At 32.9% G+C, this 26,167-nt stretch overlaps 1 protein-coding gene and 1 long non-coding RNA gene across 2 annotated transcripts; one reads left to right on the top strand and one right to left on the bottom strand.

The window, feature by feature from the left end:
* The first annotated feature begins 3,067 nt into the window (after positions 1-3,067).
* LOC107644722 (uncharacterized) lies at positions 3,068-11,463 on the top strand. Its single transcript, XM_016348653.3, has 11 exons — positions 3,068-3,279; positions 3,926-6,442; positions 6,590-6,704; positions 6,828-6,913; positions 7,257-7,501; positions 7,662-7,748; positions 7,857-7,956; positions 10,102-10,306; positions 10,384-10,513; positions 10,880-10,943; positions 11,051-11,463. The coding sequence occupies exons 1-11, from the start codon at positions 3,199-3,201 to the stop codon at positions 11,180-11,182; spliced, it is 3,762 nt and encodes a 1,253-aa protein (XP_016204139.2). The 5' UTR covers positions 3,068-3,198; the 3' UTR covers positions 11,183-11,463.
* LOC110269011 (uncharacterized) lies at positions 9,951-25,616 on the bottom strand. The gene is made up of 8 exons (XR_015902189.1): positions 25,501-25,616; positions 23,831-23,997; positions 16,548-16,644; positions 16,128-16,266; positions 15,270-15,386; positions 15,071-15,166; positions 14,627-14,790; positions 9,951-10,540 (listed from the first exon to the last, which is right to left on the bottom strand). It is a non-coding gene; the product is annotated as an uncharacterized LOC110269011 (long non-coding RNA).
* Between the last annotated feature and the right edge of the window lie 551 nt (positions 25,617-26,167).

The following is a 26,167-nucleotide window of genomic DNA, read 5'->3' as shown; positions in this document are numbered from 1 at the left end:
TATGTATCTCATATTTAATTTTTCTGTTTTAATGTTTTGTACAAAATACTTAAGGTAAAGTATATTTTTCGTCCTTGAAGTTTATAAAAAATTTTAAAAATATTCCTAAATTTTATTTTATTTCAATTTTCTCCCTAAAATTTTTTATTTATATCAATTATACTCTTACCAGCTAAATTTTCATAAAGTTTAGGACTAATCCAGTAATAATGCATACTATGTCTGGTTTGCCTATGTTAAAGATTCTTGTAAAATTGTTATTGAATCGTTCTTACATTTTTTGAAAAATTAGCCGTTATGAGTATATTTGATGCAATTTGATAACTTCTTGGACAAAATTAAAATAAAATAAAATTTAGAGATATTTTTTAAATTTTTAACAAACTTCAAGAATAAAAAAATATACTTTACCCAAACACTTAATATATATTTAGTGTACACTTTGGCTGCGTTTGATTTTGAGAACAAGATAAGATAAGATATTGAGAACAAAACATAAAAGACAGAAACACAAAAATTAGTATTTTTATATTTTATTTGGTGATAAACTAAAATAAATTGTAAAAGTCTAATTTATTCTCAGTTTTTTATTTAAAAATTTTGAAAAAAATATAAAAATAAAAAATATAATTATAAAAAATTAATAAAAATAAAAAAAATAAAAAATAAATTATACCTTTTATTAGTATTTCTAAATATAATATTTCTATCAATATTTTATTTATTAAATATAATTTTATATTTTTTTATCTCTATTTAAATATTCTATATTTATAAACAAATGCAGCCGTATATACTAATGTCTCTATAAAAAATTGGTGTCTTAACTACAGAATATATGTGATATGATATGAGCCACTTTTCATGACACTATCAAAAAATATCCCTAATAACTGTAACTAACTATACAACCCTATTAGGCAACTCCACCTTGCTCGTCCTTTCATTCCTTTTTTAGAAAGCCTTTATTCTTTACCTAAAATGGGAAAAGTACATTATCTTGTTACAAAGACACTACTTAACTCACTTTTCAGGATTTGATTGTACTATAAGCAAAATATCGCCTATAATTGTTTTGAAATTAAAATTCATATACAATTATCTTTATAAAAAATTATTAATTTAAAATGATTAAATAATTTAATATATTTATCTAAATTATTATTAATAATTTTTAATTATTAATTTTATATAAAAATATGTGTATATAAATTTTTATTCTACTATCTTTCCGTCTTTCCACTTAACATTTCCATTCAACACCATTCCTCGGGGACCGATGCAATTGCTTCCTATGACTTTTGGAGTATTAAAACTCTCCTTAAAAAGTTAGAAATAAGTTATGTTTTTTCAATTTAAATTTTGTTTGCACTAACATTGTTTTTTTGTTTTCATTTCAGCCTATTTTATACTTATTTTATTTTTGAATTGCTATTGGCTCATTACAAAATTATAATAGAAACAAAAATTAAAAAAATAAAAGAATTCATATTTAAATTTGAAAAAAGATAAAATTATTCTTTTGAAGATTTAGTTTAAAATTTTCAAATATATATTTAAAGTTTAAATAAAAAACAAAAATATCTATTTAATAATAATGTTGTTTAAATATATCTAAATTTAAAAATTTGAATTTAATATTAAAAAAATTAAAAAATCATGTTTAAGGTTCAATTTAAAAAAATCAAAATCATTTTTTAAGATTAATGTTATTTAATAAAAACTAAAATGTTAAACTTTTCCTTTTTTTAGTCAAGGGGAATCACCCAACCCACTACAAACAAACCCGAAAACCCACCCGATCCAAAGCCTAATACCATCTCCATCACTTTTGAAGCAAGAGCGCCGGAAAAAGCTCCGCCGCGGTTTGCTCCTCAGCACTTTGGTTCCGCAGTCATCTCCGATCCTCCTTGGTCACGCGTAGTCTTTCCTCTGTGCTGGATTCATGTTTTGATTCGCTACGCTGCTGCTTCTCCTCTGTGATTCCTGTTGATCCCCCAATGGCGCTGGATCTCCGTCCGCAACGCCTAAAAATTCTTTTGTTTTGAAGGATCAAAGGCAAACAGACTGACCCTGACGTGGTTGGACGCGGCGGCAACGACAGAGAAAATATTGAGGAGCGATCAGGGTGATGTACAGTGAGTGGCTGACGGAGTTAGAGAGAAAAACAAGAGACGACGGTATATAAGACAATTAAATTATTTTAAATAAATAAAAAGAATCAAAATAAATTTTTATTTTCATTTTTTTTAAAATTTATATCTAATGGAGTTTTAAAACTCCAAACATTAAACATTAAGGGAGTACCCTAACAGCCATCCCATTCCTCCCCTCAAACAAAAAACCGAAAATCTTCGATTCTGAGTTTGTTGTGAAACTCATGATCAGCTGGGATATGCCATAGTCCACATTGACTCGTAACAGGTATTTTTGGCATGTGACTTCTAAATTTTTTTTTTCAAAATGGATACAGAGGAATGTGTGAAGTGCTTGTTTGGGTCTTATTATTTTAATAAAAAAAGATATTTTTTCGATAAAAAAAGATATAATTTTTTATTTTTTAGTATCTCTAACAAATTTTTAATAATAAAAGTAAAAGTATTAGAAAAATAAAAAATATCTTTTTTGAGAAGTTGTAATTTATATTTTTTTAAAAGATTTTTTTTTAAAAAGATATTTTTCATATAATAAATAAACAAAAAATATTTTTATATTGTTATATCCAAATATAATTAATAAATAAAAAATTTTTTTTATATAAACTATCTAAACATAAAGTTACTTTTATTTTTTCTTAAGATCTTTTAAAAAAAAAATATTTTTTTAGAAACTCACCTAAACAAATCTTAAATCTAGTTATTTTTTAATTTTTAAATTTTTTCCCCTAATAAATTAATGACAGTAAAAAGAAAAGATAAATGACACTATTCAATTTTAAATTGACCTACAGAATCCTATCCCTTGTCTTGGGCACAAAGCATATATTGATAGAGAGAGAGAGATAGAAACCGCGAAAAAAGATAGATTGGAAAATTGGGTTTTTTACTCTTTCGTTTGAACTCTTAACATTACTAGTAGTCTAGTAGCTTTTTTTGATTGAATTTCTCTTTCTACAAAAGCCCCCTTTGCGGTGATAACAGCTAAACCATTGAAACTGAACAGCCAGTGTGTGATCATTCTCTCTCTCGTTCTCTTTCAATGGCATTGGAGAATCTTCCTTTGATCATAAAGCTTAACATTTCTTCCAAACGAAAGCTTGGCGTAAATGAAAGCGTCGAGGTGAACTCGGTTTCCTAATTCTTTCTCTTTTTTTTGTTTTGATTAAGAACGTGATCTTTTTTAAAGTTTCTATTTTTATTGGTTTTTTCGAATTTTGGTGTTGTGCATGTGTTAACTGTTAATGTATGAATTAAAACCACTGTGATTCTCGTAACCTCTCTTCACGGTGGAGGATTCTTGGTGTAGAAAGCGCATGAGTGTACCTGAAAAGAGTGGCGGCTGTGAAAACTGAAAAGTCAATTTTTTTCAAGAGCCTTTAAAATATAAGAATTCTTTATTTTTTTTCTATTTTTGGTAAAAAGAATTTATCTTTTTCCCCCTCGTGTCCTTGCCCTTATTGATTCTTTACAATTGTATTTGTTATAGAATGTACTTAATCTTTTGTTTGTGATGACGTTTCTACAATTGGTTTGAATGTTTTCAGCTACATTTATCATATTTTGTTGCTTTCATGATTATATTCCCATTGAAGGTTTGATGCTGTGCATTGTTCTTATTTTGCTGTTCCATGCAAAGTAATTCTCATCATGATCACTTACCTATTTTTCCTTTTTAGTTACTTGTTGGTGAAACATGATTATGATTCTGTCCTTGTTTGAAAATTTTCCATTTAATAGAGATTGAAAAAATTCTAAATTCTTTCCAGGTCAGGAGCATGGAGGAAGGCTTTCAGGGATCATGGCACCCGGGGAAAGTTGTCCATTCTGGGAAACTGCAGCGCCATGTCAAATATGATAACGTATTACTTGATGATGAGGTGAATTACCTTGTGGATAAGGTGACTGTTCCGAAGGTATTGGATGGCGATAGCGACTCTTCAAATTGCAACATTCGTGGTTGGATTAGGCCGGTGCCTCCTAAGAGGGAATTTGAAAGTAGGGAACTTAAATTTGGTCTGTGTGTTGATGTGTACCATGAAGAAGCTTGGTGGGATGGGGTTATATTTGATCACTGTGATGAAAAGCCAGAGAGGAGTGTATATTTTCCGGATTTGGGTGATGAGATGAAGATTGGAGTTCATCAAATGCGGATAACTTATGATTGGAATGAGGTTACTGGGGAGTGGCAGTCGAGAGGGAACTGGGTTTTTCTTGAAGTTCTTGAGGAGTATGAGAGGAAGATGTTTATTTCAGTTTCAGTGAAGCAAGTTTGGTATGATGTAAGGACCAAAAAGGACTTCGCCAAGATTGGCGAATGGACTTTTAATGAGAAAGAGTTATGGAAAAAAATGGTAATGGAGGTAGTTGATGATTACTTAAGGCTTACACTAGGAGAAGTTTGCTCCTCCTTAGATCTTCCAAGGAGTTTATTGAGAGAAACACTGGAGATGGAGTCGGTTGAATCTACGGCTAATGTTGACTTCAATCAGGAAGTTGATATGGCCAACTCTTTGGATGTTGCGAACTCTGCTGGCCAGTCGAGTAGCATTTGTATCACAGCTGCTCATTGTGATGGTACCTCTGATAATGCATTTGGTTCTGATGATGGGATTGCTGAACTCCCTATGGAAGAAGGTGAGTCATCGAATTTGTTGAACGCTGTGCAAAAGTGGCCTACCATTCAGGATCAAGGGGTCAAAACTGTCCATCAGAAAGAAGTTTCAGTGCAGAAAGAACCCGTTACTCCTGTTGAAGAGGTCTCAACTCAGTTTCACAAAGAAATATCCTGCGTTGGTGCTACTGAAGTAATAGTTAATGGAAGAAAACATAGAAAGCTTCGCAGCTCAACTCAACATTGGGAACCTCTCAGATTGTCTGACGTTGAGTTATGTCCTGATTCTATTGAAGAATATGCACAGGCAGGTAAAAGAGCTTGCCCTGAAAAAGCACGAAAACAACTTGCGTATCTTGGATGGGAAATTGAGTGGACAAAGCGTAAAGCAAGCGACACTTGCTATAGGTACCGATATAGGTCGCCTGATAAACAGGGTGTTTACTACTCTCTCAGTCAAGTTTGTAAGTATGTGGCACAGAACTCGGACATGAACCCTTTGCCGTCCCAAAATGATCAGAGTATGATGCAACTTACAGCTGACAATCATCTTGAACCTATTCTTATTGATGAATCAGAAAAGAGTCAGGATCGAAATGATCAGAGTGCGATGCAACTTACAGATGACAATCATCTTGCACCTATTCTTATTGATCAATCAGAAAAGAGCCATGATCTAAATATTTTGCCACCAGTTGTGTCGTCTCCTGTGGATGAAGTTGCAGATGAACCTGAGTTTTGTCCTCAAGCTGTTTTAGAATATCTCTTCAATAGATCTGCAATGCGAGGGCCTGACATGAAAGTGGGTAGGTCCAAAGCAAAGAGGCATCTATTGGCTGAAGGATGGAGCTATCACTATGCAAACCCAAGAAATAAAAGACAAGGGTTTGTGTATATCCCTCCAGACAAGGGAAGAAGTCTCCCAACACTCCATGCAGCTTGCCATTATTGTATTAAACAAAATGTTTCTAAATGGACCGACCTCGGAATGCAACCTTTGAATGGACAGGATAATGTTGACCAGGTTTGGAGTGCAAATTTATTGCAGAAAGCGTCCCAATGGCTTCGAGAGGAAGGCATGGTACCTCCCACAGAAGTCATAACTTCAAGTGGATCAAACCATAGTCGGAAGCGGAAACTCTTGAACAATACAAAGCCCAGCTTATCTAAGCCCCAAAGAAATGGATTACCTCGACGCGTGCTGCGATCAAATAAAAGGGTGCAAAAGGTGTCTACCCCTTCTTTGTCACACCAGAAACCTCAGAATGTACTCTCTTGGTTGATAGACAACAACATTCTGTTGCCAAGGTCTAAGGTTTCTTACAAGCCAAAAGGCAGGCTCTGTTTAGCTGAAGGGAGAATAACCAGTGATGGAATCAAGTGTAATTGTTGTTTGAAAGTATATAGTCTTGCTGGCTTTGAAAGTCATGCTAGTGGCTGTAGTACACGCAGACCGGCTGCAAGTATTATTTTAGAAGATGGTAGATCACTGTTAGATTGCCTGATAAAAACAGTGGAAGATCATATGACAAGGGAAGCTATGGCAGAACCACCAAAATATTTTCGTAAAGGCGAGAATGACAATATTTGTTCTGTTTGCCACTATGGTGGGAATCTAATTTTATGCGATCAATGTCCATCTTCATTTCATGGGAAATGTCTAGGTCTGAAGGTAACTAATAATATTCTTCCTCAATCTCATCATATTTGGTTGCATCTTGTTATTGATATCTTAATTCAATTCACCACTTTCATTCAACAATTGCTGTTGGAACTGAATTGTTTCCTCATGCTGCCTTCATTTTTTTTTCCTGTACAGAACATTCCTGATGGTGACTGGTTTTGCCCATCATGTCGATGTGCAATTTGTGACAAACGTAACATAAAAGAAAAGGAGGAAGATTTCCTTGTTTGCATTCAGTGTGAACATAAATGTAAGCCAATATTTATGTTTACTTAAATTTCCATTTTTGCCCATATAGTCATGCATTGATATTTCCTTCTTATGCAAATGAATGATGCAATGCTTTGTTATCAACAATGGCAACCTTATGCAGATCACTTTGAGTGCCTCAGAAGTAAATATGCAACTAACTCGAGAAGATATAGTAAAAACTGGTTCTGTGGGAAGGACTGTGAAAAGGTATACTAATTAAGGTCATTTGTTTATTTTTTAATGCTATGCTATTATGTTAACTGGAAGCATTGTTTTACTTCTTTCTATTCAAACAAAAATTGCATTTTGTCATCGATATGCTGCGTAAATTATTCTAGTAAACTTCTCTAACTTCTATGTTAGATTTTATGGTTAATACTTCTTTATCTAGGTAAACTTATTTGCTTCATTGCTCATAACGCCTGCATGATGATCATTTACTAGTAGCAAGTTAATGATGCTTACTTTGGTGGTGTCAAATGTTATGGTGCCAGAGAAGCATTTCAGATGTATGATCAAATGCTTACATACTTGTCTCTACTTTTTGTAGATATATTTTGGTCTCCATAAGCTACTAGGAGAGCCAGTTTCAGTGGGCATTAACAATCTAACTTGGACGTTGGTGAAATATATAAACTCCGAGAGTAGTGATCCGTGTACTACTCAAGGTTACTTATTGCCAGAAAGTTACAGCAAACTCAATGTTGCACTCTCAGTGATGCATGAATGTTTTGAGCCCCTAAAGGAACCTTCGTCTACCAGAGATCTCACGGAAGATGTTTTATTCAGTCAATGGTTAGTTATTCTTATCCTTCAGTTTATGCCTGTGTTCGTTTTTGTATCATTCACTTGAATAATATTTATTTTGTTGATTACTAGATATCTGCCACTGAATTGTGCTACATTTTTATAGTTCTGTGCCAATACCTGATATGTAAACATGTACACTTTATAGGTCAACACTTAATCGATTGAATTTCCATGGTTTCTATACCGTACTTCTGGAGAGAAATGAAGAACTGATAAGTGCAGCAACTCTTAGGTGAGTATGGGATCTGTATTGCGCAACTATGCTATTTGAAATCTTGAACTACAAGTACCTATCCTGTCTCATGTTTTGATCATCTGGTTTGTTATTTAATTCTTTTAGGGTTTATGGAAAGAAGGTAGCAGAATTGCCTCTTATTGGTACCAGATTACAGTATCGGCGACATGGAATGTGCCGCATTTTGATGAATGAGCTTGAAAAGGTAAGCCACAAGGCACCTACATTTCCCTTACCACCCCCCCCCCCTTTTCTCCTCTCCTCCATTCATTGCAAAGCCTTTATTGTTTGTTAGAAAACACTGTACAATATATTGTCCTATGATTGATTGTGTCATTTAAATTGGAAATAACTGCTCAAGACTTGAATAACTTCTTAAATATTACTCCTCATGATATACCATGCTCATTTTTATCCATTTAGCTTTCTGGTTTATAAACTATCCTGATGAATTTGTTTAAAAACATTGAAGATTTTACTTTGAATACCATGTAAATCATTAGTTATAATTTGGGTCTGTGATACAGATCCAAACAAACAATTTCACACTGGCACTTCTAAGATTGTGGGTTTTAAGTAAAAAGGAAACAGAAAAGAGAGAATAATGACTCATGAAAGATATGATCATATTTCTATATTCGTTTTCTTTTTCTTTATAACACCTTTAGTTAAAGTATATCAATCTTTAAGCTCATCAAAATTGATCTCTCTACACAAATTAACATCAACTCCATAAAATACTATTGGCACAAGGCAACTTAGAAACTAGAGACAGTGAGGCTAAAAAGTTAACTCAGCAACTCTGTTGGATGGGGGTACAGATTTTCTTATGGTTATGAGGTCATCAGTTTGGTTCTTTAGTTGGACCAGAAATGTTATTAACTTGGACAACTGTGGTCAAAATTGGAGTGAACTGTGGCCAGTCGAAGTTGAACCACCCCTTGGATTGCTTTAGTGCACGGAGAAGATGGATAAACCAAATTGCATGCATTCAACTGTTGAAATAATTCCAAAATTCAAATGCTTAGTATCAAACCACCTTAGAGACTTGGCCAGTTCACTATGGTATAAACCCTAAACCATAAGCTTGCTCGCCATCGTCTTTCGTAATCTTCCATAGCCACTAATCATCCACTAACTTTCTAATAAGTTCCCAACATTTTGCACCTCCTTCAATTATTCAACTTTCGATTGATTTGCTCTAAAAATCATATTAGATCGGATCAAATATACATGTTTTTTACTTCTACATCTGATATATGGTCTGACAATTTTCGAACCGGATCAGATTGGATATGCAGATACGAGGCTTTTCAAAATAAAAAAAAATGTTTTTTAATTTTTTCATGAATTTTTTTCCCTTTTGGATATGTTTTACTTCAAAAACAGTATTCAAAAATTATTTTCTTAAATAGTAGAGATAAGATAACCAATATAAAAAAGGGAAAAGAAATAAGACTACTTAACAAATATATTAATATATATATAATTTTGTCTCATCCATAGGATTGGATCTGAAAATGATATACCAATATCCGATATTCGATCCTATATACTTGCAGTGATAAAATTATTCTGTCTTTCTCTCTTATTCCCTTAGCTTTCTGTTGCTACAAAATAGTAAAAAATGACAAGATTTTCCGGCAGAGTTATGATTTGGCCAACTTCACCAATGAGTCAAAACAGCATTTCTTTAGAAAATAGGAAAGAATATTACGATAATTAACAAATAAATAAACTTGAAAACAATATTTGTAGTTTACACCTAAAGTAAACTGTGAATTGATAACCCATTAGTTAAGAATAATCATGCTTCATTATTAGATTTTTGGATAATAAAATTGGGCTCGGGATAATTGAATTAAAAAGTAGACCAAGAATTGTGAAAACATGATATGGGCCTATACAAGATTGGCATACCTGAATTGAGGCCATACAAGAATGCTTTGGCACTGAGTTAGATCTATATGGTTGCAATTGGTTTAGGGAAGAAAAATATAGAAACACAGAGAAACTAGAGTGTGTTTGGATATTGAGATTGATATAAAGGACAGTGTATTTTCTAGATCTGTCTAAACCTAAGACAAAGAAAAGACACAAATTTTCTCTCTTTTTTTTGGGTATTGAATTTTCTAAGTCTTTATCTCTACATTTGTTATTAAATTTCATAAAATGATTCTGGAGAGGACAATAGTGCAAAAAAGAGCCGAGTTATTTTACATAGATATTTAATCATGTATTGTCGTAATAACAAAAAAAAAATCTTTTCATATCTATTGTTTGTAATAGTTTACACTTCATTTGAAGTTCCATTGAATCCTTCTTTCTAACTTGAATTTTCTTTTATTAGAGGCTCATGCAGTTGGGAGTGGAGCGGCTCGTTTTGCCTGCTGTTCCTAGTGTTGTAGACACATGGACTGGTTCTTTTGGCTTTGTAAAGATGACAGAGTTCGAGAGGTCGCAATTCTTGGACAATACTTTTTTAGATTTTCAGGGTACCATCATGTGCCAGAAGCTGCTGAAGATTCCATCTTCAGAACCGGTTTTGTTAATAGGTTTGTAACTTTCCAAGTGTCTTGTTATATAGCAATGTATGTGCCAGTGATTACATCTTTAACGTTTCATATTGCAGAGTCCCAACAAAGGACACAGCATGTTTTGCCTGGAAACAAGTTAAATTTTGACGCCGATCTGATATCTGAAGTATTACACCAAGCAGAAGAAACTGACAAAGGAGAGAGAGAGAATTCACAAATCCACAAGTATGTATCATCTCTGTTTATTAATTCCTAACATGAAATGAGATTATAATGGCATTAGATCCATCAAATACTCTCTGGAGAACAAGTAGGAAGAAGATCAAAGAAAAGATACACAATTTTCACTTCAGAAGTTGCATTTGGCATAACACTATACCCTCTATATTATTGGAAATTTGGAAACTTAGTTGCATTCATTCAATTGAAGTTCCTCACTAAGCTTAAATTTTGATGGGGTCTTGTGGATTTGATATATGTTAATATTCATTATTACAATTCTTGCCAATAAGTATAGTATATTAAAATATGCTGTTCTATTTTGAGAAATGATGATAATATTGTATCTAAATGAATGTTGTATTTTTCCAGTAATTGTGCTGGAAGCAATGATCATTGCAGTAATGGTGCCATTGACATTGAGCAAGTCACACCGGTACTTTCATCTTTGTCTTCTTAATTGTATAAGTGATTCATTCACATTTTGTTTCCATCTTGTTATCTTGTTTTAGTGTTAACACTGAATTTTATTTGGACTCTTAGGTGAATAAACCAAGTCCTGAGGATCAACAGTGGCAGAATGATCCACAGAGCTCTATTGTAACACAAGCTGACAGTAATAATGGCTCACCATATAAGTGCTACTACAAAAGAAGGAAATACACAAAGTTTTAGAATTTAACGAGGTGGTTGGGAGTATTTTCGTTTCAAAGTTAGGGGTACAAAAGTGTAAATTTAGGTAACTATGTGCATTCCTTGCATGGATAAACATGAGCCTCATAGGTGCAAAAAAATGCCACTTTTGATTGGATCTGGAAATGTGAAAGTTTGACCATGTTTCTCTCTAAGGATGAATATAATTATTGGGAGTAAAGAATGTAAAGATGAATAGGAGAGTCTTGTAATCAATGCTTTGTTTATTACACACTCAAATGTTCAATAAGAGTTATTATTACTTAATTTCAAAAAAGTTGAATAATTTTTGTTAGAGACGATCTTGGAGATTTCTTTAGTTTAAAATGTCATCCAGTGGGTTAATTTTGTTGGGTTTTAGATAATCTGAAATTAAGGGTTTTTTTTATGTTTTGACAGTTTTTATTTTGGTAATATTAGGTGTATATTAAAATAAACAAAGTCACCAAAAAAAAAAAAAATAAACAAGCAAAATCAGCTTTTAGTATTATAAAATACATATTAAAAATATATTAAATAATACATGTATTTATGAATGAATATACTAATAGGAGAGACCGTCTTCAACATAGTGCTCTGATAAGGTTTCTAATAACTGCCTATTAAGGTTTCCAAAGCTCCAGAGGATGAAAATGCAGTTGAACAGAGGGTGAAGGGTGTCAACTTACAAATGGCATCCAAGGTGCCATGAGAACTATAGTTTGGGGGAGTGGATCCTCTCCAGTAAACAAAAAACTCCAGTGCTTAATCTAACCATTTATTACTCTCTCTCTCTTATTTATTTCTGGTTCCACTTATAGAATCAAATGTGAGAAATCACACTGTATCTTGTCAAGTGTTAAAAAAACTGGAGATGATCAATTCCATAGTTTGGAATTGTTTGTTTGGAAAGACCCTGACAATTCACTCCCTAAAAGAAATATGTAAATCCCACTCCTCCAAGATTGTGCTCATAAGTGAAACAAAGAACAAATCTCGACAGGTGGAAGCAAAACTTCGGGTATGCGGCTACGAAAACTAGCGTATTGTTAACCCGTCAGAGTGACAAGAGGACTTGTGCTAGCTTGGAAGGACAACATCAATGTTCAAATTATAAACAGTGAAGAATTCTGTGGCAGCCGAAGTTAAGAGGTCCAAAAGCAATGAGGTATGGGGGTTCATTGGTGTCCATTTGAGTTGTTCGGAATAAATTCAATCCTTACCGTTTGACGAGCTTACAACAATGAGTCAACAACCGGAAGGAAAAGTGGTACAACAAGCCAAGCGGAAAAGGAGGGTGGAGGCAAAAAATCAGCAACCACCATTTCGACATTCATTAATTTTATTGACAACGACGAATTTGTGGATATTGGAATGGTGGGGCAGCCTTTCAGGTGGACAAATCGAAGACAAGGAGAGGAGTTGGTGAAGAAGAGGCCTGACCGCTATTTAATTGGGATGGGATGGAAGCTGAAGTTTCTGAATGTAGTGGTGCACAGGCTCACAGAATCAGGTTCGGATCATGCTCCTATCTTAATGGAAACTGAACCTCAATCCTAGTATAATAAAAGGCGTTTTAAATACCAGGAACGTTGGTGTGGAGAAGAGGATGTCAAGAGAATTGTCGGTGGAGTGTGGCAAATGGAAATAGTAGGCTTGGCTATGTTCTCCTTAGCCCAAAAGTTGAAAGAATGTAGACATGGAGAGCGAGTGACTGGAATCAATGGGGGAGAGGAGATTACCAGATTGGAGGAGAAGCTGGAGCTGACATATATGAAAGAAGAGAGCTATTGGCGAGAAAATATCTAAATTCAAATGGCTAAAAAAAGATCAGAACACTAAATTCTTTCACCAGAAATTTCAATCAAGGGTGCGAAGGAACAGAATTTGGAGATTAGTTGGGAAGGACAATGAGATTACATCGAAATCGGAGGATATTGCAAAGGTAGCTGAATACTACTTTTACGATATTTTTACTTCTTGTTCGGCCGATTCGAATCCATATTTAGAGGATTTGGAGCCTAAGGTTATAGTTTCCATGAACCGTAGGCTCCAAAAGCCGGTAACTATGGAGGAGTTCAAACGAGCTACGCTTAGTGTTCATGCTCAAAGTTCTCCTAGTGATGATGGGTTTACGGCTAAGTTTTTCCACTTTTTTTGGGATATAGTTGGAGCTGATGCTTTTAAGACAATGTAAAGTTTCTTTCACAGTGGCAGAATTCTAAAAAGTTTCAACCATACTCAAATTTATTTGATTCCAAAGGTGCCAGATGCCAATGACAAGACTCAGGTAAGACCGATCAGTTATGTATAAGATTATTTCTAAAGTTATGGTTCACCGATTACAAGATATTATGAATAAAATCATAATCCCAAATCATAGTGCTTCTCTTAAGGATAGACTCATTTCAGATAATATCCTAATTACCCACGAATGTATGCACTATTTGAAAAATATGAGAAGTTGGGCAGATCATGAGATGACTATTAAATTAGATATGAGCAAAACTTATGATAGGGTAGAATGGCATTTCTTATGGTATATCATGAATAAGCTGGGCTTTGATGCTAAATGGATTAACTGGACTAAGGAATTGGTAACAACTGTTTCTTACTCTCTTATTGTGGAAGGTCAACCTTTTGACTTTTTTCGACTTTTTTAGGCCAAATAGGGGCATCCGACAAGGTGACCCCCTATCTCTTTCTTTTTTGTGAAATCCTTCTTGTTACACAAGGCAGAGCAAAACAAATTAATTCAAGGGGTTCAAGTAAATCGAAGATGCAAAACAATTAATCACCTTTTGTTTGCTAATGATTCAATCTTTTTTTGCAAGGGTTCACCTAATACAAGCCAAAGCATTTTGGAATTGTTGGAGATCTATGAGGGTTTCAGTGGACAAAAAGTCAACTTGAATAAGTCGGCCATTTTTTTCAGTCACAACACACTTTGGGACACAAGACTAGCTATTGTACAGACACTAAATATTGAACATATCGGATTCCAAGACAAATATTTGGAGCTGCCTCCATAGTTCAAAAATCAAAGAAAACAACTTTCGGAGCTATCAAGGATAAAGTTCAGAAGAAGATTCTGGATTGGAAAAAAAGTTTATTGACCTCAGGTGGCAGACACACGCTATTGAGAGCGGTAGCGAAAGCGATTCCTATTTATACACTCTCTTGTTTCAAGCTCCCGGACACGCTGTTGACTGAGATTCATAGCATGCTCTCGCAATTTTGATGGGTCAAAAAGACAAAGCAAAGAATGGTATGGGCTAAATGGGGCACAATGACGAGACTAAAGAATGACGGAGGACTGGGGATCAAAGACCTAAGGGCGCAAAATTTGGCTTTATTGGGCAAGTAATCTACCTACACTTTCACAAATGCTCAAAGCTAAATATTTCAAATATAGAGATTTCTTACAAGCAGAGATAGGTAGCATACCATCGTGGGGCTGGAGACCTGTTCTTGAAAGGCCCAAGGTGATTGAGAAAGGCTTGTTATGAAAAATAGGTTCTGATGCTAATGTCCGCATCTTCCAAGATCCCTAGCTCCCACCACCATTTCTCTTTAATGTCCCTCAAGCTGCAATCCCAATCCAACCGAATCTACAAGTGTATTATGTTAGTATGCTACTAAATCCTGATAGAAACTAGAACAAAAACCTGATTCAGTCAATTTTTTCAATTGATATATGCAATAAAATTTTTTCAATCAAACCATCAAAGGAGGAGGATGAAGTTAATTGGTGCTAGACAAAATCCGGTATATATGAAGTTGGATCAGGATAGAAGATTGCTTATGAGTTCTTTCATTCTCCTACTTCACTTAGGCCTCAGAATATACAAAATAACAGAGTATCGAATAGCATTTGAGAATTGAAATTACCTCATAAAATTAAGATTTTTTTTGTGGAAGTCTTCATGCAAAGCTTTCGGTGTTGCGACAAATCCATGGTCGGTTTGCATCCACCCCTGCCACTTGCTAAAGATGCATGCTAAAAGATGAATCAATTTCTCATGCCTTGTTCCAATGCCCTCTGTCTTCAATAATATGGATACTAAACTTAATAACCCCTGACCTATACCTTTTCCAATTGGTAGCAACGAGCCTTATCTTAGGCAGCGGCTCAAATCGATGAAGACAAAAGATCCTCTTCATTGCGGCGCTGTTTTGGAGCGCTTGGAAGGCAAACAATCGGTGTCTTTGAGAAGTTAATAAGCCCAGCGCCAAAGATAGTGCAAGAAGCCAGCAATTTACTGTGTGAACTTCATAGCCATACCTAATGGATGATGCTATTTCCCTTTATTCTTACTTTACTCTTTCTTAAGCTATTTCTAATCACTTTTGGTGATGATTTGGGAAACCCAATTTCTTTTGTACTTTCTTATGAAAATACCTTTATTTTTTTAATAATAAAATGACATTTACCTTTGTAAAAAAAAAATACACATGTATTTGTGTATATGGTGGCTGATTTTTCAGTATGAAAATAACATTTTTGTTAATTTAATTCATAAATTGATATAATGATTTGCAACTAGTTATATGTATGCCAAAAATCAGTCACTAAATGCGTATTGAATACGTATTAAACATTGAAAATGAGTTAAACATGTATATTTATACACAAATATATACTAGCTTATATTTCATTACTAATTTTTTGTATGCATATAACATTTTTAAATAATTTAATTTTACATTTTTATCATCTACTTACCACACAATTTTTCATCACTACCAATAAATGCAGTGGGCTGCATTGGACAAATCTAATTATAATGTAAATCTATAGAATTCACAAATCAATTCAATATTTTTCTCATTAATTCCAAACAAAGAATTTGATTTTGAAATAAAAACAATTCTAATTCCATGGTGTTCCAAACAACCTAAATGATGAAATTGCTTTTTCAATCATAATAAAAGATTGGTTAATTACCAATTGAGGTTTATTCTTGTAGTAAAGTGTCTAGTCCACCGCAACAAGGGGAACCAAAATTCCAATCTTGGCTATGAGAATCGTCCATGTTTAAGATCCACATGGTACTCGAAGAGGATGTGACCACTAGGAGTAAAACCTATGAGCAACGAAAGAATAAAAAGTTAAATCTTTGGACAAGAATAGTACACTAAAATTAGTCACTAAAATCAACTACTAATATATTTGTGTATAAATACATGTGTGGTTTAATTTATTTTCAATGTGTATTTATATTCCAACATGTATTCCAACATGTATTTTATACCATTGACTAATTTTGGTGACTAATTTTAATATACACGTAACATAGTCGAAATAAATTAGATCTCTATAAGAAATTTATCGATGGAAGTGAAATGTTCTAAGAAATCATCCTACATCTTATGTACTTCTTGAGTTGGTATCTAAGAAAATTTCTGTTCTTTTCTGTTGAGTCGAGCTTTCTAGGTAAGATGGAGCACATCATTCCAAGTACCTACAAATGGCAAACGGAAGTTAGTTGTTATACCAAAAATTAATTGTTGAATAATGGAATAGGGTTATAGTGGCTATAATCACTAAGGATCATTTTTTTTTCTTTTTCTTATTTTACAGAAGATAATATTTCATTTGAGGAAAACTCATATAATACTACATATATATAAAAAAATTAGAATAAAATATACTTTTTGTTCTAGGAGTTTGTTAAAAGTTTTAAAAATATTCCCAAATTTTACTTTGTTTTAATTTTGTCTCAAAAATTTTCAATTTGCATTAAATATATTCTTGACGACTAATTTTTCAAAATATTTAGGACTAATTCAGGAACAATTTCATAATAACAACTTTTAACACAAGTAAATTAGACATAATTGTCATGCATTATTATTAGATTGGTCCTAAACTTTACAAAAATTTAACTGTCAGAGATATATTTGATGCAAATCGAAAATTTAGAGACAAAATTGAAACAAAATAAAATTTAGGAGTATTTTTATAAATTTTGACAAATTTCAAACTTAAAAAATATATTTTACCCTACAAAAAATTATAACTCACTTCAAAAAAGACAAACAAATTTTCTTTATGTTGAATTAAAACCTAAACGTCGGGTCAATATTCAGACTACAAAGAATTTTGAATAGACAAATTTGAGTTTTTTAGTTTTTAGATCTACATAAAAAAATATTGCAACATTGTGAGATATTTTCTCTCCTATGTCCGAAAATATTTCCATAATCGAAAAACAACTCTCCATGTATTCTTTCACATATCTTTACCACCATATACAAATTATGCATCAAGAAAAAATCAAGTCATCACAAAAGAAGAGAAACATCCATAAAGGATAAAGCCAGACACCAAAAAAAGGGGGGCAGGGGTCACAACATCGAGGTTATTGAAGAGTAACAACCACAAAGAAAACAAAGCCAAAAAGTAGCGAAGCAAAGAGAGAAATAGGGGGTCCGGAGAGGAGAGAAAGGAGAAGGAAAAGAAGAAATAGGGTGGAAGAAGAAGAAAGGATCGAGGAAGAAGTGAGGGAACGAAGAAAGGATGGGAGGAAAGAGAGAGAGAGGGAGGATCACTGCTGACTTACAAGGCTAATGGTGGAGGCAGTCCTCCACCAAACTAGCACAAGTTCTCTTCTCCTTTGTCACAAACAAAACCTATATCTACTCTCTTAGAAGTTAGAACTTAACCTTTTGGAAATAATATAAATCACAACTTTGCAAGGAAACTGATTAGGATACTAGCCAACTAGTATATGGATTGCAAAAGAAGTTCAACATGGAGGGGAAAAAAACCTAAATCCACACACCACAGTCCAAAATCATGCTGCTGCGCCGCGCCGCCCACAACTTTCCCTCGCTCAGAAGTCGTCCACGCCGCCCACCACCATCTTTTGCTCAAAACCATCTGCGTCGCCCACCATTGTCCGTCGAGTCCTTTTTTGTTGAATTTTCTCTTTGAAGCAAACGTGAATTTAAATTATCAAGAGAAACATTCAAAACCAAATGAAAAGAAACATAAAAAATAAAAATAAAAAAATCTAGAACAAAAGGAAAACAAGCATTCAAAGAACATCCGAAAACTAAGAAAATAAACATTTAAAACTATTAAAAAAATCATCTAAAACCTAAATAGAGAAAAAAAAAACATAGTATTGTATTCATTAGTATTGAAGCAGGTAATCAATTTAATTATAGTTGAAATTCTACCATGATTGTAGAGATTGGTTGTAGATTTCATTGGACATGAAAACTAAATCAAGAATTCAAGATACATATGTAATTCTCTCTTTCCTTTCTCTATTCTTTACTGATATTAGAGACAACACACAAAAAGTCTTCTACATAAATACATTTCTATATTTCTGATAAAAAAAAAAGTTACAAGTTTAAAACCATTTTAATTCAACCCCCTTCTCAAAGTTTAGTAAAATCATCATATAGAACATATTCAATCGTCCACTTTAAACATACCAGATATAATCAAACTAGTAATTGCCATTAAACTTAAATGGAACATAGTCATCTAAGTTAAGCATACCAAAATCAAGTCAAGCATGCTATAGTTAAGTAAGTAAAAACTTGCTATCCTAAAAATTTAAACATACCAAAAGAAAGTTAAGCAAATCATAGCTTGCTATCTAAAGAAACACCAAATACAAAATATATATTTCAATTACTACATCACTTAATGTTCAGTGCCAACGAGAGAGAAAACATAAGAATTAGAACTTGTTGAATTTATACCAAGAGTTAGAATACCAAATAGAAGATAACTATATATGTACATCTATAATACATGAAGCCAAGTGATTGAAGAATAATATTTGTGTGAGACTTTAGACAATGTTTGGTTAGTAGGTGTGTCCATCTAATACATAGATATGGGTGAACGCGGATCGAATAAGATATGGCCAAAATTTTGATCCGATCCGCACATTTGCGGATCGGATATCGGATATATCCGTCAAACATAAAAATATTTTTAAAAGTTTATTTTTATTAAAAAAATATCAATAAAATTTATTTTTTCTACGACAACAACTACTAAACCTTGTCTCACTAGATGGGGTCGGCTACATGAATCAAACGATGTCAGAGCTTTATCATGTATCATGTCTATAGAGAGACCATTTACATGTAAATCTCGTTTGACCACTTCATGATAGTCTTCTTAAGTCTTCCTCTGCCTTTCACCCTTTATCCATCTTCCATCTCATCCACTTTCCGTGTTCTGTCGGTCTTCATTTTTTCTATTATTTTAAATATGTTTACTCTTAAAATAATATTAAACATACTTTTCTTAAATAATAAATTAAAATAATACAACATATATGATAATTATTAATTGAAATAAAATATAAAAAGAATATTTATTTCTTTATTTTTGCGGATACGCGGATATGCAGATCGGATATGCGGATACCTACACAAAATCCGCAATCCGATCCTGTTAGTGTGCGGATCAGATCCGATTCGATAGCCTTGCGGATCGGATCCATATCTGCAATTTTCGGATTGGATTTAGATAAACACGCGGATATGCAGAATGGATCTGATTCATAAACACCCATGGTGGCACACATCTACCGTTTGGTTGGAGAGACAATTTTTTAAGCCTGCGTTTGCTTTGTGTATCTAAATATATAGACACTAAAGACATAGACACAATAAGAGACACAAATTTTTTAAACTTGTTTGGCATACAAGTACAAAACAGAAGACACAAATCACAATCTTGTTAAATTTCAATATTACCCTTATTGTAAACTATTACCAGTACCACCACTACACAACTACCATCTTAACCAAACTACCACTATTAACAATCAGCCACCATCTCAACAAAAAATAACTTCCAATAATAATCTAAAACTAAATAATAAATTTAATCCAACAAATATCAACAAGAAATTCAATCCAACAAAATTATTTAAACAAAATTTAACAAAAATTCAAACAAATAAAAAATTAAACTATACAAAAAAAGTGCCAGGAGGGAGAACGGATCTAGAACATGATAACAGAGTACAGATCTGGAAATACAATGCATGGGAAAACAGAGAACGGATCAGAAAATATGATGACAGACGAGAGAACGGTGTGATGATGGTCTAGGTGGAAGAAAGGGGGAGAGGCGGTGGTCTGGGTGGAAGGAAAGGAGGAAGAGAGGCAGTGACTGGTGGTACGATAGGAGAGGCGGTAGTGGTCGAAGTGGCAAGAAGAGAAGATGAAAAGTTAAACTCTTCTGTATTTTGGAAGTGGAAGGGAAAATGGATGAAAGGAGTATGAGAAAGGAAAAGAATTTGAAGGGTAATTTTGAAAATTAAATATTAAAAATATTGTGTCTATGTCTCAAGTTTAGTGTTTCACCCCTCCTTGCTATACACAAATTTTGTGTCTGTGTCTTCCCGTGTCTATCAGAATTTTGTCTCTTACTAACCAAAGAGAAGAACGTGTACTTCCATGTCTATGTCTTGGGTAGACACACCCACTAACCAAACGCACGTTCTTCGTTTGGTTAGTAAGACACAAAATTCTGATAGATACAGGAAGACACAAAGGCAGACAAAGACACACAATTTATGTATAGCAAGGAGGGGTGGAACACTAAACTTGAGACATAGAGACAATATTTTTAACAATTAATTTTCATAAGAGTAAAGCTAGGGAGCCAAAAGCATATCAGCCAAAATCCAGCCAAATACCTTTGGATGAATTCAAAATCTCTACGAGTTAATATATATGGATGTTTCTTTTATTAAGTATCAGAATGTTTCTTTTTCATATTAAATGGATGTTCTTTTATATATTTTTCGAATTTTTTTGTATTGCAAATGTGAATGTCTCTATTTCTTTAAGAATTTTATATATATTTTTTTTTAAATTTTATAGATATTTAATTATTTTTGTTAAAATATAATTAGATGTTTCTTTTGTTAAGTATTAGGATGTTTTTTTTCATATTAAATAAATATTTTTTTTATATTTCTATAATTGTTCAAGGACTTCTTTTAGCTAAGATCATGTAGTTTATCAAAACGGCATCTAATATCCCAAAACAATTGCGTACAAGGTAGAATCTCTTCATACAATGTGATGAAATCCCAGAAAAGAGTGTGTCCAAACACAAAAGAACGCATTCAATAGAAGAGAACTAGATCATAACAGTAAAAAAACTCCTAGAAGAACATAAAGAACAAAAAAAAAATATGAATACAACCTCCCACATCACTGTCAACATCTATACCCTTTAACTACTAATATAATAACTATCCCTAGACCCTAATAAAAATGAAACCCAGTACACACGAATTCCAGCCCCTTCTCACTTGAAGTCGCATTGCATTCTACTTATTACCAAATATGTAATGCTTCACATAAAATCTTGAACGCCACAGCCTCCCTTCAGCAATAACCATCAATAGTATCCATGCCACGTCCTATGATATATCTGAAAATCAGACTCTTCTACCATGATTATCCGTTCCTTACGTTCCACAACATCTCCTTACGGTGGCGAATCCGACGAGTCAGATGTCGGTGATAGAAGAGGAGTGGATCGCAGTGGGGAGGCAGAGAGGGCCTGACGGTGAGAGAAATGGATCTGTGTGTGTGTGATTGTTAGAGGTGAGTAGGTTAATGTGAGAGAGAAGAGAAATATTTTTATAGATTTTAATTAGGTTTACTTAATCAATTTAAAAAATTTAAAATTAATTAATTATTAATATAAATTAATGTAGTTTTGTTTAGTTTTTGGCTGATAAGCTTTTGGTTCCTTATACTTTTCCTTTTCATAATTACTCTTAAAATTCTTCTCCTTTTTGGGTCTCCTTTCATCCATTTTCCCTTCCACTTCCAAAATAAAGAGAGTTTAACCTCTCATCTTCTCTTCTTGTCACTCCAACCACCACCGCCTCTCCTCCCGTCGTACCACCAGTTTGTTGCCGCCTCTCTTCCTCCTTTCCTTCCACGGCCTTTCTTCCACCCAGATCACCGCCTCTCCTCCCTTTCTTCCACCCAAACCACCGCTACCACCCCATCCCGTCCTCTCTTTTCTCCTCCCTCACTTTTTTTTGTCTTCACGGTTGTCTCTTCGCCAGTTCGCTGCTGTCACTTGTTGTAGTTGTTGCCTCTGTTTCACTCCATGTAGACGATCTCGTCTATCACCGTTTTTCCGCATACTGTGTTTCTAGATTCGTACTCTGTTACCACATTACGTTCCAGATCTGTTCTCCCTTCTGGCACTATTTTTTTGTTTTTGTATAATTTAATTTTTTATTTGTTTGAATTTTTGTTAAATTTAAAATAATTTTGTATTAATTTTGTTAGATTTAATTTTTTGTTGATATTTATTGGATTAAATTTGTTATTTAATTTTAGATTGTTATTGGTAGTTATTTTTTGTTGAGATGATGATTGATTGTTAATGGTGGTAGTTTGGTTGAGACCGTTGTTGTGTAGTGGTGGTATTGATAACAGTTTGCAATAAGGGTAAAGGAAAAGTATAGGTACCAATAGATTATTTACCATCTTATTGCCAACAATAATTAATTATTATATTTTAAACATATGTAGAAAGAGACACATCCAAAAAATACATCTATAAAAACACTTCTATTAGACACAGTCATAAAAAATATATTTTTACTAGACACATCCTCAAAGACACTTCCATTAAATACAGTTATAAAGAGTTGGCATGTTGTTGGTAACGTAACAAGATTATAATAAGATTGTGATTTGTATTGGTATACTAAAGTTTAAAAAATCTGTGTTTGTGTCTTCGGTGTCTATGTCTCTATGTCTATTTATTAAATATGTCTCTATGTCTATTTATTAAAGGATAGACAAAACAAACGCAGCAGCCTAGATGTCTCTTCAGGAAGTTGAGACATGGATTTTTTTATGTTGGACACAAATTTTTTATTCATTTTTACCATTAATATTTTGTGAATTCTCCAAATCTACCCTCCTTCTTCCCCATGTTCTCCTCCACTCTCACCAACATGCTGTTTTGAATTGTTGAAAATATTAGTAGTTATTGCACCAATGTTAAAAGAAAAGTAATAAATTGAAGTGGGGACAATGGATATTGTTGAAAATATTAGTAGTTATTGCACCAATGTTAAAAGAAAAGTAATAAATTGAAGTGGGGACAATGGATGTGGTTGAAGGATAATATTTGTGTGAGGCTTTGGTACTTGAAAACATACATCCTATCTAATCTCCTCAAAGGTGGCACATGATGAATCCTTTAGCTATCAAGAGAATTAGACAAAAGTGTGGATCTTTCTCTTATAATATGTATATGCAGTGATCAAGAATTAATCATCAAAGACTTGAATCACAAAGATCTTACACTATTATCTTATCTCATCATGTACACTAGATATCCAAAATTCAAAATAAATCACTCAATCACGTCATGAAAGCACCTACCACAATGTACTTTTGGATTTTTTTAATTTTTTATTAATAGTTTGCTAGCTAAGTGTGTTTATTTTGGCTATTCTTCCCGTAAATAACATAAAATAACTATGTGAGGTATATATTAAAAAATAAAATATACAATAAAAATAAATTAAATTATATATAAACTAAAGTATCAAAACTGATCATACAAGATTACGACGCTAACAAATTTCTAAATAAATTAAAATTAACTTGTACCATGAAGGAGTTGTGGTCATTGTTGTCATTGGTGGTGGTGTTGTTCATTGCAGAATTTTGAGTTGAATTTTGGGGAATTCAAGGGTTGAAAGAGGCATTGCTGGTATCCCGCTTTGTGCATGCAGTAACTCATTGATCAACGACAAATCCTTAAATGGAGTTCAGTACTGCGGCGAATTAGTCTTTGTGAACGGAAAGATACCATAGAAAACCAAAGAGTAAAAGTGAAAAGAAAAACAATGTAAAAGTAGAAGAAGTGGAGTGATGAGAGAAGAGAGGATTTGGAAAAGGAATTGAGAATAATTAGGTTAGTTTAAAAGAGTAGATTCAAAATTTATAATAAATTTGTAGGGTTTAGATAATTTTATTTATGAAAGCCCATCTTTTTTTTTATTAGAAACAGCACCCAAGGCCCAAAAACAAACAACACTAAATAGCAAACTTCCTCAAGAAGCTAACACCCATTTCATCATCTTGAAGATTTGGAATTACAATGTCAGGGAGTCCATATTACCCATCTTTTATGAAAAGATTATAAGTTAGTTTTAATTTTTTTTATGGTTAGATTTATCAACATTATAATTTTTTTATATATTTTAGTATTATACATATATTTATATACAAATATGCGATAAACATTCAATATTTTTGTTCCATAAAAGTATAATAAAGTGTCGTTACGAAATATAAGTAGATTCAAAATTGGTGGCAATCAATAGACTAAATATCCATTTTGGTCGTTGAGATTCACGCAATTACTCAATTTGATCCCCAAAATTAAAATTTAAAATTATCTATATTAGTCCTCCAGATTTAAGTCCGGATACCAATATAGTCACTCGACTCTTTCCGACGATGACTAGGCAAACAAAATGCTGAGATGGCATCCTCTCTGCCACGCTTGATGATGAGTAAACGACATCGTTTATCTTTGACGCCCAAACAAGTCAGAAATGAAGAACAGCGGAGGTAAAGAAGAAGAAAAATATTTTATTTTGGGTCTCTATCGTTGCTTCTTGCTTCATTTACAAAGCGATGACATTTCTGACTTGTTTGGATGCCAAGGGTAAACGACGTCGTTTACTCATCATCCAGTATAGGGAAGGTGTCATCTCATCGTTTGTTTAGTCATCGCCGGAAAGAGTCCAGGGACCACATTGGTGCCCAGATTTGAATCTGGAAGACCAGTATAGATAATTTTAAATTTCAAAGACCAAAATGAGTAATTATCTCAAAGACTAAAATGGGGATTTAGTCCAAAATCATGAAAAAATGCAACACTACCAAATAATATTTTTACTTGGTAACTATCGAACACCAAGTTATTGGATAAACAACTATTTTCATTTAACTCAATTTTTCACACATTTTCTCAAACACCTCATCTGCAACACATTTGCTTCCATGGAGACAAGTCTAACATACATCTGTTTGAACTCTACTTTCAAATTCTTTTTGCAGTTATATAAAGATCCAACCTCAAACTATACATCTTGATCCAAACTAAAACTATGAAATTTCAACACTCGGTTCATTTTTCACAAAATTTGAACTTTTTAACTCCTTAACTTAAATCCTTGGTTTCAACATCCATTTTGCTACCCACTCAACAAATCTCGTATTTAAGCAACAACAAGAAATAAATGAATGTTTTTATGCACAGAAATTACCTTCAGACGTTGCAAATCATCCTAAACTCCCAAGGGATTTGTATTTTGCTAAGGAGATTTTTGGGGTTGGACTATATAAATTGAAGAAGAGAGGTGTTTTATAATGGGTGTGACGTGTGAGTGGCACGGAGGCCTGGTTTTGTATAATTTTTTAACAGTTGTTTGACACGTAGTTTTTAATTGAACAGGAATGATTTTACTGTTTTACGATATTAATGCAAGTGAAGTCGACTTTATGTAAAGTTGATATTTGAGAGTTATTTGATAAAAGTTTAGTCAAATTAATTAAATTATCTAACAGCTCTTAAGTATCAACTTCACGTGAAGTTGACTGTACCTGAATTTTCACCTTAAGGCAATCAATTTTTTAAAGTTAATTTGTGTTTATTAAAATAAAAATAATTTAATATATTTTTATATATTAATAATTTTTTAATTTAATTTTTATATTTATATTTATTAAAAATTATTTTTAATTTAATTTATTAAATATAGATATTATAATTCTTTAAAAATTATCATTAATAAGTTATGAAAAAATATAAAAAAATAACATATATACTAAATAATGTGAATAACGGATTAAAAAATAAATGTGAAATTAATTTTAAATTTTAGATTTTTAATTAATTAAATATGGTCATATTTAAAAATTTAGGATTAGTAT

The sequence above is a fragment of the Arachis ipaensis genome, chromosome B1 (assembly GCF_059453495.1).
Source record: "Arachis ipaensis isolate K30076 ecotype BB chromosome B1, ASM5945349v1, whole genome shotgun sequence".
Classification (NCBI taxonomy): domain Eukaryota; kingdom Viridiplantae; phylum Streptophyta; class Magnoliopsida; order Fabales; family Fabaceae; genus Arachis; species Arachis ipaensis.
Note: the sequence above shows the minus strand (reverse complement) of the source record. Positions and strands in the feature narration are given on the sequence as shown.

What these genes read in the sequence shown, in the direction of transcription:
- LOC107644722 (XM_016348653.3), top strand. Translation starts at nt 3,199, where the DNA reads ATGGCATTGGAGAATCTTCCTTTGATCATAAAGCTTAACATTTCTTCC. An exon ending in TGATGAATGAGCTTGAAAAG is followed by an intron (nt 7,957 to 10,101) that starts GTAAGCCACAAG and finishes TTCTTTTATTAG; the next exon opens with AGGCTCATGCAGTTGGGAGT. An exon ending in ACATTGAGCAAGTCACACCG is followed by an intron (nt 10,944 to 11,050) that starts GTACTTTCATCT and finishes TTGGACTCTTAG; the next exon opens with GTGAATAAACCAAGTCCTGA.